A 19,322-nucleotide genomic window follows, 5' to 3' on the forward strand; every position below is an offset into this window, starting at 1 on the left:
ATGCTAACGCAGGGGATTCAGGTGCTTGTGTTACTTCCGCTGGTGCTAAACTGGTAACATGCTGAGTTGTGTACTACCCAATATTTAAGCATGGCCGGAAATGCAGTTTGTGTAGCTAGATACACAAGCGGTTAATATAATGCTATTATAATAGGAGAATGGGTTCCCAAATGCACATTATAAAAAGCATGTCACCTCGTAGTTCAATGACCATATACAGGCATGATGCTGACGAATGAGTGCTTGGTTAAGGGCATGGAAGTCTGAAGAGATTTACCAAAGTCTTATAAAATGGGTCTGGAAGAACCCAAGCAGTCTGGCTCAGACCTGCAGCCCCTCTCCTGCCCTCGTTTAAACCCCGCTAGTGTCTTCGTAGCGCTGCACAAGAGAACATCCTCGGCTTTCCAAAGTCTGTCACCCACCTCACTGCCATGTGTTTGACTTTTTCTGTACTCCCCCTTGCATCTATATGCCCCTACACACCGTGCTCTTTCTCATCTCCCCTTGACTTACTGCGTACTATTTCAAATATCTCTACTCAGCTGTCCTCCACCCCCATCTTTTCATCCCCCTCCCGACCAGCTGCCCCAACCCCTTCCCTCCCACCAGCCTCTGCCCAGACACAGCCTGTTTGCACAGGTATCAAACGGCCATCGTGGCAATAAGTGCGACTGAACCTACCTGAAACTAGATTCCTACAAATACCCGCCACGCCTCGCTCTGCATGCAGTGCCTGGATGGGCGCCTTTCTTAAAGCAGCGCTAAGCATAGCATTTCATATATATGCGCATGTGTGTGTGATGTGTTTGTATATATATTGTACGTATTTACGTCTTTGGGAGTGTGAGGTAAATGCAATTGTGTGTGTGTGTAGTGGTAACGTGTTTAGTTGATGTGTTAGCATTAAGTGTGCATGTGTGTGTAAATGATTTCACTGGAACGAAACCCCGTTCTAATTTTTTCACAGCTGGCGAGGTGCAGAGAGCAGCACTTGGTGCGGGAAATAATTCCATTTGTGCGTCTCTGAACTGGTCGAAAGACCCCGGTCTGGAGTCTAGGCGCTGTGCTTTTTCCACGAGTGCTGCTAACGTCTGAATTTCAGTGCCGAAGATAGAAGGAAACGCGCGGGTCAAAGCCACAGGCCTATGAGATGTTAAACACCGAGATTCTTTCCTAATTTATCGCGAAACAGCGCGGTGACAGCCCCTTGATTCTCTTGCCTTCCTCTTTGTGCCCATTTTACGAGTGCACGGGTCATAGCACTTCTGCGGCAAGCACCCTCCAGCACCTCTGAAAACATACTTCAGCTTGTTGTGTTATTGTGCTGGTACACATTACCAGGCTAGGGTTTGAAATCGGCAATTTAAACATACATTGTGTGATCTTGACAACTGCTAGCAACAGCGGCAAATAAAGTATGGAACTCTCAGGGTTTGAGTTGGAAGTGACTAGTTAAAACTGCAGTCTTAGGCACAGATATCAATTTTTAGAGGCCCGCTCTACCATCCAAAGTTTGGACTCTTAACACCCGCAAACACCTCCCAATAACTTTGCTAAACATAACAGCTTGCGAGGGGGAGAGGATGTGGCCTAACAGCTAGAGCGGGTCGACCTCAAACCTGGGGAATTGGGTTTGGGTCTCGGCAGACACGCTCAACATCCTGTCATTCTGGGCAAATCACCGAATCTCCCTGTGCCTACCAAAAACGAATGTGTCTGTGTGAAACGTAACTAGTGCTCATGCAAAGCGCTCAAGTTTGGAACGGAGTAAACCGGTTCAAGACCCTGCGTCGGCTCCACATTGTGTGATTCTGGGCAAACCGCGTATTCTCCCCGAGCCTACACATATGCATTTGACCTCGTGTGAGTAGTTTGGTGCTCATGTAAAGCGCTCAGAAGCCCTTGGACCGAGTTCTCGCTATATAGAACAGAAAATAATAAATGTAAAGCATAGTCACTGCCTGTTGGATTGACCCTGTCTGTTTATAAACCCGGCCGCACCCTGGCTGGTAAACGGTGACAGCAGGAATGCACCAAGTATCATGACAGTACCAGACCAGAAAGGGGATCTGCAGGCAGCACTCTCGCAGACGCACATCCACAAAATGGTGCCTTACTTGCCTTTTAAACAAGCATTTGCAATGCAAATAGGTCTCGCATTTACGTGAGTAAGCTATTGGCATTGTAAATGACAATGCCTTTTATTTATGTTTTTAAAACGAAAACAAAAATAAAAGGCATTGTCATTTGCAATGTCAATAGCTCAAACTCTCGTAAATGCGAGACCTATTGCATTGCAAATGCTTGTTTTATCAACTGGAGGTAGAGCTTGTCCTAAGGGTGTGGGCGTTTTGCACATTTAGTCTCCTCAGGATGCTTTAGGGGTTTCATTGCAAATCTCAGGCTGTTTCTGCTTACCTGTTGAAATGTTCTATTTGCTTTCTCCTCTGATGATAGTTTGATTTCACCAGGCACTCGTCCCAGCACCTCGCCACAGTGAACCCCTCAAGCCTCTGATTGAAGTGAGTCAAGTCCCCTTCATTGTACAGGTTGAGCCTGCGGACCTTCACAAAACGAAAAAAGATGGTTTGTTAATCAGTACAATCCCATTGAGAGAGCTTTGTCTGTACTTTATAACATTAACTATGTTCTTTTGTGAGACAGATTCCATTACACATCACAGAGACCTACTCGACCTCCTTCTAACAGCAGGAATAAAAATGGTACTCAATAACTGGAAAGACACCTCCAAGGCAAAGTTTAAAGGATGGCTCAACTGGATGACATACCTTAGGGTAGCGGATACAGTGGCCCTACGAGATTCACCATGGAGACAGCCCAACAGGAAAATGTGGCCAACCCTGGACAAATACCTAAACCCGTATGATCCGCCCTGAATAGGACCAGTAGAACTATCCGGATAGCAACCCACATCAGACAATAGTGAATACGCTAACTCTCATTCTATGCCATCCTCTCTCTCTCTTGCTCTGGCCCCCTGTCCCTGTCCCTCTCGGTGCTTTCTATGAACCATAAGAGTGCAGTGGGTGGAAGATAGCCAAAATAGGCTAATTGTAACTTAACCTACATAGCCAAAGTGGGCGACCCTGTAACAACAAGCGATGCAGAGTGCATGTTAATTGTTTTATGTATGTGTTATGTTATATGTCATGGGTTTTGGGGAGAAAAAACTAAATTTTTAATAAAAATCTACTGGAATTAAAACAATGTATGCCATTATAAAAGGGGACATTCACTGAAAAAACTAAGGGGCTGATTATGAGTCTGGTGGTCTTACAACCGCCAGACTCGCGGTGTCGCAGCAGAGTTGATCCACAGCTTTGCCGATTACGATGTTCCCTGGCGGTGGCACAGCTGCGCCGCAATGCCATATGCTGAGTGGGGACTGGCGCGGTCCCGCTCAGCATATTACAAGTTCCTGCATTGCAAGCTATTACATGGCAGTGCCCCGCCGTGAAGAGGCTGGCGGTGCAGGAACAAAGAGGGCCCTACAGGTCCCCCATGTCCACCCCACCATGGGGGTACATTCAGGGGGGCACATGTCTGTATTCCCACAAAGGTCCAGCACGGCATGTGGATCTTGCAAAATCAATCACATCCCATCCTTGTATGTAGCTAAAGGGCCATATCTCTATAATAACATTAACCTAGTAGTTTCTGTAAAGTGCTCTGCAAGACCTGAGTCTTGTCTGTGCCACACAAACGCACGAAGAAAGACATTTTCAATGTCTGGTCATATTTCTCTATCACATGATCCTAAATGATGTCCTCATGTGCTGCATGGATTTTGGTAAATACTACATTTCTTGTAGAAATGCTTCGATCCGAATAAATGTAAGTGCAAAGCATACAAATATAGCGGGTTTATTATCTCAGATTTGTAGCGTGTTACCTATGTATATTTTTTGTGATAATATTTGCAATTTGAAAATGTAACTCTATTCAAACTACACCACCATGACTATGGCATGCCCGTTCCTATTGTAAGAGTACCTGTTCGGCGGGCAGTCCAGTCTTCATGGCGACGTCGTTCATCCAGCTCTCTGCGATCATCATCCCCTGGGGACCGCCAAAGCCGCGGAATGCCGTGTTGGACGGCAAATTAGTCTTGCAAACGTAGCCCACTCCTCGGATGTTGGAAATGTTGTAGGTATTGTCCATTTGGAACAGACTTCTCTCCATAATCTAATAAAACCATGTAAAATGACAAAACGCAAGTATAAATGAGGTAGCCTCGATTATTATGGAACAAAAACTAAAGAATGGATAAGGGGTATGACAACCAAATCAAATAATGATGCTGCCGCGTGACAATTCAAAATATTTGTATCAAGATGTATATTGCGCTCCACAAATTGTATCGATAATATGAGGGGATGTATGATGTTACAACGCATGCTGTTACAACGCATGCTGTTACAACAAAAGTTTTACAACGCGAGTGCATTGACAACGCAGGACATTACAACGCAAGTCTTTACATCGACTTGCACTAGATGGCGTGCTAACATTAAAAAAGTGTATTTTACTATTCCAACTCCAGTCCACGTAACAGTAGGGAAGGTGTTGGGATAGTAAACTACACTATTTTTAATGTTAGCACCCCATCTAGTGCAAGTCGATGTAAAGACTTGCGTTGTAATGTCCTGCGTTGTCAATGCACTTGCGTTGTAACAGTTTCGTTGTAATGGTAGTGCGTTGTAAAAGTTGCGTTGTAAAGGTTGTTCTCCATTTGAGGTATTGTGGTATGTTTCTGCTTTTTTAAGTAGTTTTTATTTATTATTTAATTTGCGTATTTTTTATTTTCTTCCCCGTTCACCTTCTTGTTTGCATGAGTCTTTTCGAGTATAGTATTCTAACAGATTAGTGATATTACTAATGCCTTTGAAGTTTATTTTTTACATTATTTGATAATGGATGAGCTCCTGCTATAACACTGAATACTAGCTCTGTCATGGTCATGGAAATTAAAATATTTAATGAAATAACACAAAAGTAACTTAATTGAAATTTTCTTGTACGTTTGAGTGACTAATTACTCTTCCCAGCAGTAATGACAATGTGATGTGTAGAGGCAGACAATGGGTGTATGATTGGGGAAATCTCCCAATGATAATCTTGCTTAAGATAGACAGCATTGCAGGGAATAAGGGATGATGTCCTTTATGTGGCACCGAGGAGTAGTTGCTCCAACGCATAAATAATTATGAGACACATATTTGTTCTTAGTTTCTTAGTAAAAACAACAGTTGATGGACATAATGCAGAACAATGTCATACATTCACCCCAGTAGAGAGATCTGGGCCTAAATCCATCGTTTTTTTGCTCACCATGCCATTTCAGTTTGAACCCAGCCATTTGCAAATCAGTCTTGACCCTGTGCCTCATGGGAACAGTCCAGCCCGAACTGCCAAGCCAGGTCCTCCCTGGAATGGAAACAAGCATCCTAGGACCGGTTTCGGGGTTTCACCCCTCTTCAGCCAGGATAGCTTGATTCCAGTGGCATGGAGAGGGCAGAAAACCAAGTAGAAAGGCAAAACATAGCAGAAAAGGACAATACACAGGGCAGAACAAGTGAATAGAAAAGGGAAATGGATGGCAGAAAAACAAGAAAAAATGGCAAAACAGAGGGCAGAAAAACAACAAGAAAAAGGCAGAACATAAGGCAGCAGAGGGTATCGGACTGTGGACAAGCTGGAGAGGAGAACTGCCGCAGGGGGAGCTGGCATGAGGACCTGTTTGTAAATGTTACATGCGGACACGCACTATCCCTGGGGAGCTGGTACAAGGAGCTGCTCAGCTCACGGATGTGCCTGTCACACTCCACCTGCTGGCTCCCCCGACCATAGGGCCGTCTTTACAAATTACAGTTATAGAGTATATACATAAGTTGATGTCTAGCGACAGGAGACAAGAGGTCGGGCTGCATACATTTCATGGTATCCCCAGCTCCTTCCCATGGCACCAGAGGATACGGAAGCCACAAAGAAATGGGGCACGGATGGCTGTGGTATTCCCTTTTAGTGTACTCACCAACACAACCTACACTAGTAAAGCGAATCTCTCCAACGTTGCCATTCACCGTATTACTGGACAACTATGTGCAAAGTGCTTACCTTTGAACTGTTTCTTTGGGGCAAATGTGTCCAAGCACAGAAGGACGTGGCAGTATTTGGTGGTCCAGCTTGAAGCATGGCAAGGAGCTGGAGAATTCCAAGTCCCACTCGTAGCCTGGGAGCTTTACTGGTGGTTCTTGGACCGGTATTTGTTTTTCTTCATGAGTTGAACACGCATATACATATGCTAAGCCCACACAGTTATGCAAAAGGGCTAACAAAACAAAGTTTACAGGGCACTTAGCACTGAGCATGCGTTACACAGGAGGGCTTCCCTCGTTAACTTCGGATGAGCGCGGCACACGTCGGTAAACTCCACTCTGCCAGCGGATGGCAGAGTTTTTGCCGAACTCCGCTGGCGGAGCAGAGTTTCCTGCCCAGGCCTACTTAAAATCAGACTTTACCATTAAACATGGTTTTACATTACAACTCTTAGACAGTCTTACCTGCTCTCAATTGTAAGTTACTATTTATTAACCCGATGTTTTGAATGGGAGATATATGCCTCACAGTAATGAAAAACTAATTTACGAGTTTTTCACTACCAAGACATGCAAAAGTTAAAAGTACATGTCCAACTTTTTAAAACACACTACACCTTGCCCTCTGGGCTGTTAAGGGCCTATTCTAGGGATGACTTATATGTATTAAAAAGGGAAGTTTGGGCCTAGCAAGAGATATGTCTTGCCAGAACCGAATGGCAGTTTAAAACTGCACACAGGCTGCACTGGCAGGTCTGAGACATGTTTAAAGGGCTACTTAAGTGGATGGCACAATAAGTGCTGCAGGCCGACTAGGAGCATTTAATTTACAGGCCCTGGGTTCAAGGAGTACCACTTTACTAGGAACTTATAAGTAAATAGCACAATTGTGTGTAAGCCAATTCTACCAGTTTTAAATGAGAAAGCACAACCACTTTAGCACTAGTAAAGTGTGCAGAGTCCTAAAGACAGCGAAAACAAAGTCAGCAACATTAGCAAAAAGAGGTGGATTGATGCAAAAGGTAGGGAGGAAACCACACCAAGGATGTCAGGTCCAAAACTGGAGAAGAGCTCAAGTCCAGTTTTTCTAGACTATGATGCCTATGTGTCTTTTTAGAGTTTGGAGGGAATTTAAGTGCTTGAATATCTGGAAGAAACTATGTATAATCCGCTAGCTGGATTTCTATTACAATAACATTCATTTATTATTATTGGCATTTGTTGAGCGCAAATGAATCCCCCTCAAGAGGCTCTCTCGGTGCTAGTGCATCCTGATCAGAAGAAAATTATCAGAAATAAAAATTTAAAATAGCCAGGATTTTAGGGATGTTTTTTAATAAATCAAAGTCAGAGCACGCACGCAGATGCAGGGGTAACTGGTTCCAATGTTTGGGGGGCAGAAAAGAAAAGGAACGGCCCCCATGACTGGCTGTCCATATACGACACTGCCATAGTAGGAGTTGCTCGCTACATCTAAGATTATGTGGAGGAACATAGCGTTGCAACTTATTTTGCAGGTAGCTTGGACCACTTCCATGTACCACTCTATGCACCAGACAGAGAAGCTTTTTTTTGGTGTAGGACATGCTCTGTATTTAGAATTTCCAAACTCTAAATGAGGCTCTAAGTCTTTAGGTTGTTTTATCATTAAATCAATGAAGCAAGAAGAGAGACTCAGCAGAATATACAATAATGTTACTATAAAATGTTATATGTAGGGTCTTTTGTCTGGCGTTGCAGCATCTTCAAGAATTATTGTCTTAGAAAGACATTCTGTTCATTAATCTAGCAGGTTATGTACCATTGCTTTAGCCAGATTATTCCACCTGGTAGTCTGGTTGTTGTAACTATGGCCAATTATATTGATGTCTTGTGGGATTTCAGGGTTCTGGTCCTCAACAGCTGCATGTGGCTTTTCCAGTTGCAACGTGCTTTCTTCAATACGATAAAGGGCAGTCAAGCACTTCCTGGTGTCTTAATTTAGCTTTTAAATTATTTATGTGTTTTGTTGCGTATTTTCATAATGTTATATCAATATGCTTGATAGACAATTCTTGTGTCTTCCACCTGATAGGGTGGCAGGGCTCAATCAATGTGTGAACATGACAAAGGAGATGGAAGAGCCGGCAGACAGGTTTATCTCAGAGGGCAAAAGGCACAACATGCAAACCATTTTGTGCCATCATAACGCATTTGTTTACCAAAATCATAGGCTTTGCAACCACAAAAACACAGGTTGTAATATACAAAAGGCACATTATTCTATCAAAGTGCTCTTGTATATAATGATAATTCCCCTCTCTTTGTGGCGCTCTATACAATTTATATTTTTGGAGTGGCAAACTATTGTTCTATTAACAGCTACTGAAAGAGGATTGTTAGACTTGTCTTTTTCAGCGGGTTTACCCCCAGACTTTTTGCTTTTTGGCCTCCTGTTTTTTACTCTGTTTTTGTTGGTTTTAGAACTCTCGGCACTTTACCACTGCTATTCAGTGCTAAAGTGCATATGCTTTCCTGGTCAAATATGTAAATGGATTGGTATTTCCAGGATTGGCTTATTTGATTTACATTTAAGTCCCTAGTGCAGTGCACTGTGTGTGCCAAGGGTCTGTAAATGCTGCTAGTTGGCCTGCAGCACTGGTTGTGCCACCTCCACAACCAGCCCTTCAAAGGGCTCTCAGACCTGCCACTGCAGTGTCTGTGCGCAGTTGTAACTGCCATGCCTACCTGGCAAGTGCACCCACTTGCCAGGCCCTAACCTTCCCTTTTCTTACATGTAAGACACCCCTAAGGTAGCCCCAAGTTACATATCATTCACATACACAGGGTGCAGTGTATGTGAAACATAGGCCATGTGCTGATGTGCATGACATGTCCCGATAGTGAAAATACAGTGTATTTTGTTTTTCACTATTGAAAGGCTATCAGTCCCATAGGATAGAATGGGAGTTTACTTGTAACATCTTATGAGTATATCTTCCCATTGGGACAAGATAGAGGAATAGAGTTTAGTATGCCTGAACTCAGAATGTAGAAATGCATCTCTTAGTAAAGATGATTTTTGTGTTTTGTATTTGATAATACCACTTTTAAAAAGCAGGTATTTTCTTGCTTAGCCAGCCAGTGTGCCTCTGCTGGGTTGTAGATTGACTGTCTGGCTTGGAGTGATAGAGGCTGGGGATGTGCATTCTCTTTCTGACAGCCACTTGGGGGAAGTCGGTCTGTCCTTCCGTTCCAGATGAGTCTAAGATGGGGTGAATAGACCTGGGGTACATTTAGAGTAATGGGAGGAGTTTCACTAGCACCTGAATAGGCCTGGTCTGCATTTAGAGTGGTGGGAGAAGATTTCCCTTGCACCATGCTGTCTCCACCTCCTGCCGAAAAGCTGGACCAGAGAGGAATGAACTGGTTTGGAATTGAGCACAGACACTGAGTATAAATATTGGGGCCCTGGCCCCAGAGATTTAGATCACTGCTGAACTAAGGAACCTGCCAGGAAGAAGAGCTGGAAAAGCTGTCAGGAGGAAATGCCACTTTGCTGCATGCTCTGCTGTGTTGGCCTGCTGTTTGCTGCTTCTGTCTTGGGCAGGGAAACCAACTGGATTGAACTTTTATCATCCTGCTGTTAGAGTTTTCTCCTAGGGCATGAAGTAGAGCTTGCCTCCTGTTGGAAGTCTCAGGGAGATAAAAGACTTCAGAGCACAGGGGAGAGGAGTTGGCCTAACAGCTAGGGCCCTCGACCTCGGACCTGGGGAACTGGGTTCGAGTCTCGGTAATGACGCCGAGCATCCTGTGATTCTGGGCATATCACTTAATCTCCCCGTGTCTAACAAAAAATTAATGTGTGTCCTCATGTAACATAACTGGTGCTATGTAAAGCGCTCTGATACCCGATTGGACTTTGGTCAAGTTCACGCTATATAAAACTTTGCAAAAATAAAAAGAACATTTGCTGGGATCAAGAAGAGCAGGCACGAGGACTACTGCCCCATTGCTTTTTTGTTGCTTTGCTGTGTTGGCTTGCAGTTGCTGCTTCTGCCTTGGGCAGTGAAAGAACTTTTCTTCACTTGTTTCTGAGTATCTCCAAGGGCTTGAGATAGAGCTTTCCTCCCGTTCACGGAGTCTCTGGGACAGCAAAGACTTTACTTCCTCTAGGTACTGCCTCAGTGACCCCGTGTCTCATTCGCCCCAGAGGAAAACCGCAACCACCAAGACCACTGGCAGTTCTGTGACCTTAAGGTATAGCAGAGGGCACCGCCGCAGTTTGCAACCCTGGTCTCACCGACGACAACGACTCCCATTGCCACCGAACTGCTGCTTGCACCGTGACCTGTGGGCACCGTCCTCTGCACTGCCTTGCATGACTCCGCCACCCTTGTCTCACCGATGATGTTGTGGCCAGCTGACATCGCCGCATTGGTCTGCACCATGGTCTGGGGGCACAACTTGTAAGCTACACACAGTACTGCCCCGTCCCACACAGCAGCCGCATCCCACTGATGCCAGCTCCATCGACCGCCAATCCTCAACGGCCGCTGAAGCTTGCACTGTGACCGTCAGCATTGCAACAAGCACTGGCCCGATTTGCACCACAGCCCTGGTCTCACTGACACCGCTGGACGACCGCTACAGAGCCACTGCCTGCACCGTGACCAGAGGGCACCGCACGCCACACTGCTCCACTCACAATGCAACCTCTGTGGCCGCTGCCGCCAGAACACACTGCCGCGGTCAGCCAGAACGTGAAAAAGGTACTTTTTACACATCCTCCGACACTGACGCTTGTCAGCACTGATGAGGTCGACCAACCTGAGTGGATTCGGTTGCTTTCAGCACCGCAGTAGCACTGGATGAGGCCACTGACTTCAAGGAACTGTATTTTTAAGGTTATTCTTGCAGAGTACAGATTTTGATTATTGTATGTTGGACTTTTTTAGCATTTTGGCCTTGCTTGCAAAGATAAATATTGGTTATTTTTATTAAACTGGTGTGGTGTCCTTTCGTAGTGTTGTCACCATAGTAAAGCGTGTTATGTGCAAATGCTTCACACACTGCCTCTGAGATAAGCCTGACTGCTTGTGCCAAGCTATCAAGGGGGTGAGCAGGGTTTATGTTCAGTAGTGTATCCTGACTATAAGGAAGGGTCCCTATTTGGATAAAGGTGCAAACCATTGCCAACCATACACCCCAATTACTAACAAGGATGGTAAAGCATTCACAAAGTGGAAGTTGCCCCATCTTGTGAACGTGGCTGTTTGGGTTTGGGAGAGCCGACAGTGATCAAGACGTCTGCACCAGGCCCCCTCTCGATGCAATTCAACAAATGCAAATGTTAATTTTTTAGGGGATCCCCAGTCCCTGAAAGCAATGATGATGCACCCTGTTTAGAGCACCTCTGCAAACCTTAATTACCACACCCATCTCCTCCCATAGTAGTCAAGTTCAGAACCAACACCCATTTCAGCAAGGCGCTCCAAAACTGTGCCAGGCACCCATTGCAAATTACGACCCCACCAGGGATATGAAAATTGTATAAATTAAACAATTCAATAAAGTACAATATAGCTATATGAACAGCTTTCATGAATTTGTAAATAGGTACGATGGTATAGGATTTTGTTAGCCATATGTTTTTCATAGAATCTATCTGAAACACATATTATGTTACAAGAAAAGGAGCTAGAACTGGAGAGATATGGAAATTGAATTGAGTGACCTATATTCTAACAATATTGTAGAGAAACGTGTAGACAATTGTGAAATATAGAGTATTCACCTAAGTAACAGCAAACAGGCTGATATGCTGAGTCAAAGAAACTAAGGTAAGAAAGTCAGTTCACAAATGTCAGCAAGCTCAATGGATATCAGAGGTGGCAATGTTGGTTTTCTATAAGACTGTCAAAGTGAGTGCAGATGTCCCACTGCTTTGTAGCTAGTGTCAATTCATTCAGTATTTACCTCTGGCACAGAAAATGCTGTAAAGTATCCAGACTGGTACCACTGGGAAGAACCAAATATCCTCTGGAACAGAAAGTGATGTCCAGTGTTGAGGCAGAAAGCACTGGCATGATCTAGTATCTTAACCTCTTGGATTCCTCGTCGCAATATGACAGTTACCCCATATGAGTTGTTTGGCAACCACTAAAAACCTATTCTGGGGTTTGAGCAAGGAGCATTTTTACTTGCAAAAGAGACTCTTCATACCAGCACACTCGACTGTTTGTGAGTCCCTCACATGGGATCTCCACTGCGTCTAATCATCCACAGAGAAGCATCTTTACCCAGATAAAGTCCTGCCACTCTTACTACGTCCTCTACGGAGGAAAAGGCCTCTTTTTTTTTATCCAGGATCTGTATACAAAGGACCTCTCCTATTTTCTTACTTGATATTCCACACATAATCACCACAACCCACTGTATTCTCAGTTAGTTTTTGACATTTGCTTCACAGATCATTGAGACACCCAGATCATTCTACTTGCAGCAAACATCTCTGAGAAAATCTAGCACAAACTAATATACCTCTCTTAACTAAGTCACCATGTTATATAGAATCAGCAGCCAATTGCACCAACCTTTCAAGCTGAGTGGCATGGTAGCAGCGTTTGACACTAGACAGCCATACCGAAGAGAGACAATTGGGAATAAATACTGCACAAATCCCTGCACTCAAAAGAAACAACAGAATGAAAACCTTCTAGCACTTGCAAGCTTGAAGTTTCCAACACAGAACGTCTCCTGATGGTGAGGATTCAAGAATATGCAAAATTGTTATAGCAGAACAAGAGCTGAAATCTAAAGAATTTGGAGTCCAGCAAACACACACAACATGTCTAAACACCATACTTTGTCTCTTCTACTTACTGCGTGAGATAAATCTTGTGTGTTGCCAGCATTACTGTAATGAGTGACATCTAAGGCAGTCACTTTTCCATTCTTCATGAAGCCAACCTATCAAGACAAAATTGAACAGTAATGATGTTACTAACTTTCCCTCTTGGGCATAATTATTTCTGAAAGAGTTGTAGCACAAGATCTGCAGAGAAGATAGGGAGGGGAGACACAGGAGCCCTCACATATTGTTGCTCACTTCTATTCAAAAATGCGGGATGATTAATTGGGGTAACTTCAGGAGTGGGAATTCAGAGGGGATCTTTGAGAGGGGAATAAGATAATATACAGATATGAGGATAACATAATATCTAATAAATATAATGTGTTATCCAAAACATTTAACAAAGATTGGTAAGAGCTTGTGACTTGATAAACACTTAAAAATGTAGCAATGGTCTTCAAATTGTCTTGTCCAAGGTCAATGGTTTGCTAGTCCTTGCAATGTCTGCCCACTTAATGGATATATACAGAGCACTCAATGAAGGAAATCTGCCTTTTTTGCATTGTCACCCAGGACTTTGGCCTTTGATGGGCGTTATTTTTTTCCGGCTTAAGAACTCTGTTCCCCCATTAACCAAAAGTAAAGTGCCTCTGCTCTCCGTTTAAGCCTGGCTAAATTGGCTAATACATAATTGGCACAATAACTTGTCTTATGTCCCTAGTGTATAGTATAAAAAGTGTACCCAGGGCCTGCAAGTCAATAGCAACTGATGGACTGCTGTTCCTGTTGTGTCATCCCTTATAGTGGCAGTGCAACCATGACCTCAGGCCTATCCTTTGTAGCCTGACGGCTTCAGTATAAGACCTACAGTGCAACATATTAAAATAACCCTTTTGACAGATGAAACCTCCCTTTTAAATATTAGTAAGTTGTCCTATGTAAGCCTTGCAGCCCACAAGGCAGGATGCATAATATTTAAAATTGTGACATGTAGAAAATGAATATAACCATGTCCCTACAAAGACAAGGCAAAAACAGCTATTTTCACTGTGGCAGATACTAATGCTGTATCTCAGGCATGGGACCAGCTTGAAAAATAATAAAATACTATCTCTAATAGCTATTAAAATGCAACTCATCTGTGGAATATGATTTGTATTAAATGTTAATGACAAGTAACTTTTAGAAGCTTACCTTTTACCTGTCTGAAGCTCCTTGAGCCTAATTTGTGTTAGATCTCCAGCACTATCCCAGCCAGGATTAGCCATTTTGAGGTGTGAAAAATGCTCCCTGATCAGGGAGAACGGCATGGGTGTGAGGATGTGTTTTGTTCCTCTGGCAGAAAAACCAGTTGGGATGGGCTCAGGAACTTAGTTTAATTCAAAGAGGCCTAAAGAAAATGTTAGGTGACACGTGGAAAGGCCCAAGCTTTTATCCTCCTAGTCAGACTGGCACTAATCTCAGTGATGGCCAGCTATCCCCAGAACTGAATTAGAGTGACCAAAGAGGAGGGGACTACTGATTCTGGTTTGGAGTGACCACAGAGAAAATGACTACTCATTACCCAGGCCATAACTATGGTTGGGAACAAAGACTCTGTACAAGGCAAGAAGGATTTCCAGATCTTGGAATTGACAGTGAGGAGCAAGATGGGATTGTTTGCTTTAGGGCAAACAGAAACTGCTGCAAAAGCCCAAGGCATGCCCTCTACAGACTGTGATTTTTTTCCCCATTATGAGCTTCTCCACAGCAGGAAATCCAATTCAGCTGAACCTGACGTCGTGGAAGTCATTGTCAAATGCAGCCTTCCATAGCTGGATAATTCTGAGCTTTAAAAAAGAGATGAACGCCCTGATTTATATCAGTATTTTATTAGTAAATTACTCCATCCACATGGTGGAGGGACCAACGACCTAACTTATAAATGACTACCAAACAGGCGGTCATTTAAAAGGTATTGCCAGTAGCCACCCTCACAGCAGTTCCTGCCAATGCATTTTACTCTGTGCTACTGAGCTGTATCAGCAGAACACAGCCCTGTAGTACAGAGTATTTCTTTACAAAAATAAAATCCTGAAACTGGATTTTCTTTTTGTAAAGAAAAAAAAGGATCCCCTCGGCATGGGAGTCTTCTCCCATTGCAGGCAGAGCATTATTACTATTCTACTGACTCTCACGGCCAGGTTTTACCTAGCAGTAAATAACTGTAAACGATGGCTACATGTCCACCCATCTAAATTGGGCAAATGGATATGCAGTTATTTCTCCAACAGCCCTTACTCCGCAGGGCCATCAGAGAAGTTTGGCCACAGTAGAGACTGAATAATCTTCCCCCATGGTCAACCTGATTGTTCGTGTTTGACCTGGCATCTGTGGTGTGGTTTTCCCCTAACTTTTTGCCTTAAGACCTCTTGTTTTAGCTGATGTTGTTTTTGATGGACTAGGGAATCTCCACAATTTACCACTGTTAACCACATGAACACATTGGCTTATACCCAATTGGCATATTTAATTTACCTATAACTATAAGTCCCTTGTAATGTTTACTACATGTACACAGGGCCTGCTAATTGAATGCTACTAGTGGGCCTGCAGCACTGATTGTACCACACTCTTAAGTAGCACTTTAAACATTGCAGAGCCTATGTGTGCAGTTTTAAACTACCCTTTCAATGTGACAAAATAAACCTCTTGCCAGGCCCAAACCTTCCTTTTTAATACATATATGTCACTCCTTGGGTAAGCCCTGAACAGCCCAGAGGACAGGGTGCAGTGTATTTAAAAAGTGTGACGTACTTTTAAGTTTTACATGTCCTGGAAGTGAAAAACTCTTAAATTTGTTTTTAACTACTGCAAGGTCTATCCCTCCCATAGGATAACATTTGAGTTGCCTTATTACCTTTTATACATGTAATTTCCTAATGGGAAGAAATAACTGGTTCATCTTTGGTGTCGCTGGAATCCTAACTTTTGGTGAAGTCAGATTTTAAATTACAATCTGAAAATGGCACTTATAGAAAGTTGACATTTTCTTTACTTAGCAATTTGGTATCTGTCTCTGGTCACCTGACTGGGTGGAGTTGACAGTTGAGCTAGACAGCCCAACACAATGGGAGCTTAGGCGTGACTAGATGGGCCATCACTGGCAGGATGGGTGGGAGGAGCTGGGCCAAGCCTCACTTACACCTAAATAGGCTGTGTCATGTCTCCACACAAAGGCCTGCATACGGCCTGTAGTTAGTCTGGAGCTAGGGCAGGGAAGGCAGGACACCCGTGCATCTCAAGACATGCCTCTAGAAGCTTCTCTCCACATCAAAAGTACAACTGTGTATAAAAGAAGAATCTCGGACACCATCACTTCAGTACACTTCTGGACCTGTGGATACTCTGCGAGGAAGAAGGACTGCTGTGCTGCTAAAAGGACTGCCTCTCTGCTGGACTGCTGCTCTGAAGGAAGTGCTACCCTGCTGTGCTGACCTGCTGCCTGCTGTCTTCTTGCTTGGGGAAGAAGAACTAGATCTGCAAATTCACCTTGAACCCAGGAACCCAGAGTAACTCAAGTGGCTAGTCTGCTGGCCTCCTGATCTGAGCCTTAGGGACATAAAAGGCTCCCTAAAAACTCCTGGACATGTCTTCAGTGTGTTCCTGACCCCCAAATAGTGCCTCTCAAGTCCTGGACCCTTGGTGGGGATCTTGAGCTCTGGAGTCAAGTTTTTAGAGTCTTCGCAACTATGAATGGGCCCATTTGCAGGGGAACCATGCTGCTTGTTCTGAAAATCAGCACAAACTGCCCCCAGCCAGTATCTTTACACGTCAGCATTGACAGTCCATGGGGGACCCCCCCACCGGTCTGCGATGCCTGGCCTACTCTTCGCACCACACCAACCACCGCTCGTGACCGTCTCCTTGCTCCCGGTGACCCTCTTGAATGCAAATGGGACTCTTTGGACAAAACTAGAAGAGGTTGAACTACAGCAGGACAAATCTGGGACTGTATTAGACCTGCGCTGTATGGCAGTCGGTCTGAACTTTTGACCTTGACCCAGTCCAGCATGACAGATGACTCTGTTTGGCGCTTCAAGCTTTTAGGCAGTATTTTTCACTTTATTCTTTAAAAATTCATAACTCTAGTTCTACTCATTAGATTACTATTTTACTAACTTGGTGTGTGATATTTTTGTGTTGTGTTTTCACTGCTTTACTGTTTGAAGTGTTGCACGAATACTTTCACATCGCCTCCAAGTTCGGCCTGACTGCTCTGTTCCAAGCTGCCAAGGGGTTGAGCACAGGTTGATTCGAGGTTTGCTTGTGCCGTACCCTAACTAGGATCGTGGTTGATGCTTGACCAGGGCTCACACCCCAGTCAACCAGTAACGCAATTTCTAACAGTCTGCCCCAAAATTGGGTTGGTGGACCACTATGTTAGCAGGGAGGGAACTCCCTTGCCAGTACAACAGAGTTCCCTTCCAGCCAACATATAAATCAGGCCCTAAGTCCAAAGGTAAGTCTTGACCAGGCAAAGGGGTCAAAGTTTTCTGACCATCGAGAAGCCATCCCTGGATACAAAAATTGAACTTTTCTTGCTCTGAACCTTTCCCGTTAAAACCAACAGATTCAGCAGGATTTATCTGACAGAGAGTAAGTCGCAAGGCAAAACCCTCAACTGAATTGAACCTGTTTGGTGCAGCCAACCAGTTTAAGTGAAATAGCTCATAGGTCTTCATTTACTGCAACCATAAACTATTATTGGAGCTTTGTGCTTTTTGATGCTACTTTTCTCATAATCTTTAAAATATCATATCTCAGTTTCCCCCTATTGGATTTTTGTCTTCTAGGTGTAATTTTATTTTTTAATGTTACTCTATTTTTCTAATTTGGTTTGGGTTTCTTATTATTTGATGTTTTCACTTTATGACTGTTTTAGTACTGCCTAAATACAGATTCCCCTAAATTAAACCTGCCTGCTCTGTGCCGTAGCTACCAGGTGAGTGAGATAAGGTTAATTTAGTGACATTGAGGGTTCCTCCTGACAAGAGTGTGATTATTCTTTGAAGTGGGCAGTTGCCCACCCCAAACAGTAATCCAATTTCTTACACCCACCAAACATGGTTTGCCTCAGGTCAGAACTGCTAAATTCTGAACAATGGTTCAAATGGATAATAACAACAGAGAGACAGCGAGACAGTGATTTTGATACACAAACGAGAAATCATGTCTCCTGCTGACAAAAGTATGAGACCTTTCATTATTGGTATTTAACCAATATTCTGTATTGCCCAAATCGGTATGATGCCAAATTTTAAGCAAAGATCATTCACTTTCAAACACCAAGTACCCGATAATGGATACAGGAAATGTCAATTTTGCACCCAACAATGGGTCAATTATCTTCCTTCCTAACATGGCACCTTTTTTCAATGATAAATTGGGTGTTATATTGCAGGTCACTGAAAATATATCTGCATTGAGTTCTATTTTATTTCCTGGTGCCTTATTAATTTGACAACTACAAATAGTGACTTACTGGTAATCACCAATCACGCCATAACACACAGAGAAATTACAATGAACATATAATTGGAAAAACAACTGAGATGGAGATCCTATTACATTTCTATTCGACTCAGCTTTTGTAGACCTAAAGTAGACTTAATACAAAAGCATATTGATGAAAACTTTGTTAAATGTAGGGGACACTGATGTGGCAGTGGGTTTTGGATGCTTTCTAGGTGTGGCAGAAATGGTGCATTCCGCCTGCGAAATTGGCGGATGTTTGGCCACTCTGAGTAACTCTTTAACACAGAGTAGTTCTGGGCAAATTCTGCCTGTTGCCGCGTGGCAGAATTATTTCCAGCAGGGTTCCAGAGAATATGCGAGCTGGCAAGCATGAGCAAGATTTGGCATACTCTAGCGCAATTTTCTAAAAATGGTGTTCGAGGTTAGAGGGCTGCCTTTTGAGTAGCTTTACTCCCATTTGATTCTCTACTCGAGCTGCAACAAAATCAACTCAAATGGGCGCGCGCTCTTTCGCAACGCATTTTGACGTTCGCAATCATTTTCAGTGCTGCTCACGCTACTAGGTCCTAAATTGCAGTGCGAGCTGCATATTTTCCGCCAGTTGGCAGAATTCCACTGAATCGCGTGTAGTTTTTCTGTAACTCCGTGGAATTCCACAGAGTGAAACTCCGCAAGTTCCACCCAGCCTTAAATTTGCTTTCAAAGGAAGGACCTAGGAATTATACACTAGATCCATTATAGAATTGCAGCAGAAATTGGAAAGGATGAGTTAAACTTCATAAAGGTATTTCACAGTGTACATTCTGCCGTGATCCAAAGTGTGTGAAGGCTGCTATCCAGTCAAAATAAGG

General features: G+C 43.6%; 1 protein-coding gene across 2 annotated transcripts in view; it reads right to left on the reverse strand.

The window, feature by feature from the left end:
• The window catches only part of LOC146821941 (xanthine dehydrogenase/oxidase-like), a 452,547-nt gene that overhangs the window by 73,341 nt on the left and 359,884 nt on the right, over positions 1-19,322 (reverse strand). For both annotated transcript variants that reach the window (XM_085613026.1, XM_085613027.1), the window contains exons 24-26: positions 12,984-13,070; positions 4,015-4,206; positions 2,419-2,564 (exon numbers count right to left, since the gene is read on the reverse strand). In XM_085613026.1, coding sequence (XP_085469152.1) covers positions 2,419-2,564; positions 4,015-4,206; positions 12,984-13,070 — 425 coding nt within the window. The remainder of the gene's footprint in view (positions 1-2,418; positions 2,565-4,014; positions 4,207-12,983; positions 13,071-19,322) is intronic.

Source organism: Triturus cristatus, chromosome 6 (assembly GCF_964204655.1).
Source record: "Triturus cristatus chromosome 6, aTriCri1.1, whole genome shotgun sequence".
Classification (NCBI taxonomy): Eukaryota; Metazoa; Chordata; class Amphibia; order Caudata; family Salamandridae; genus Triturus; species Triturus cristatus.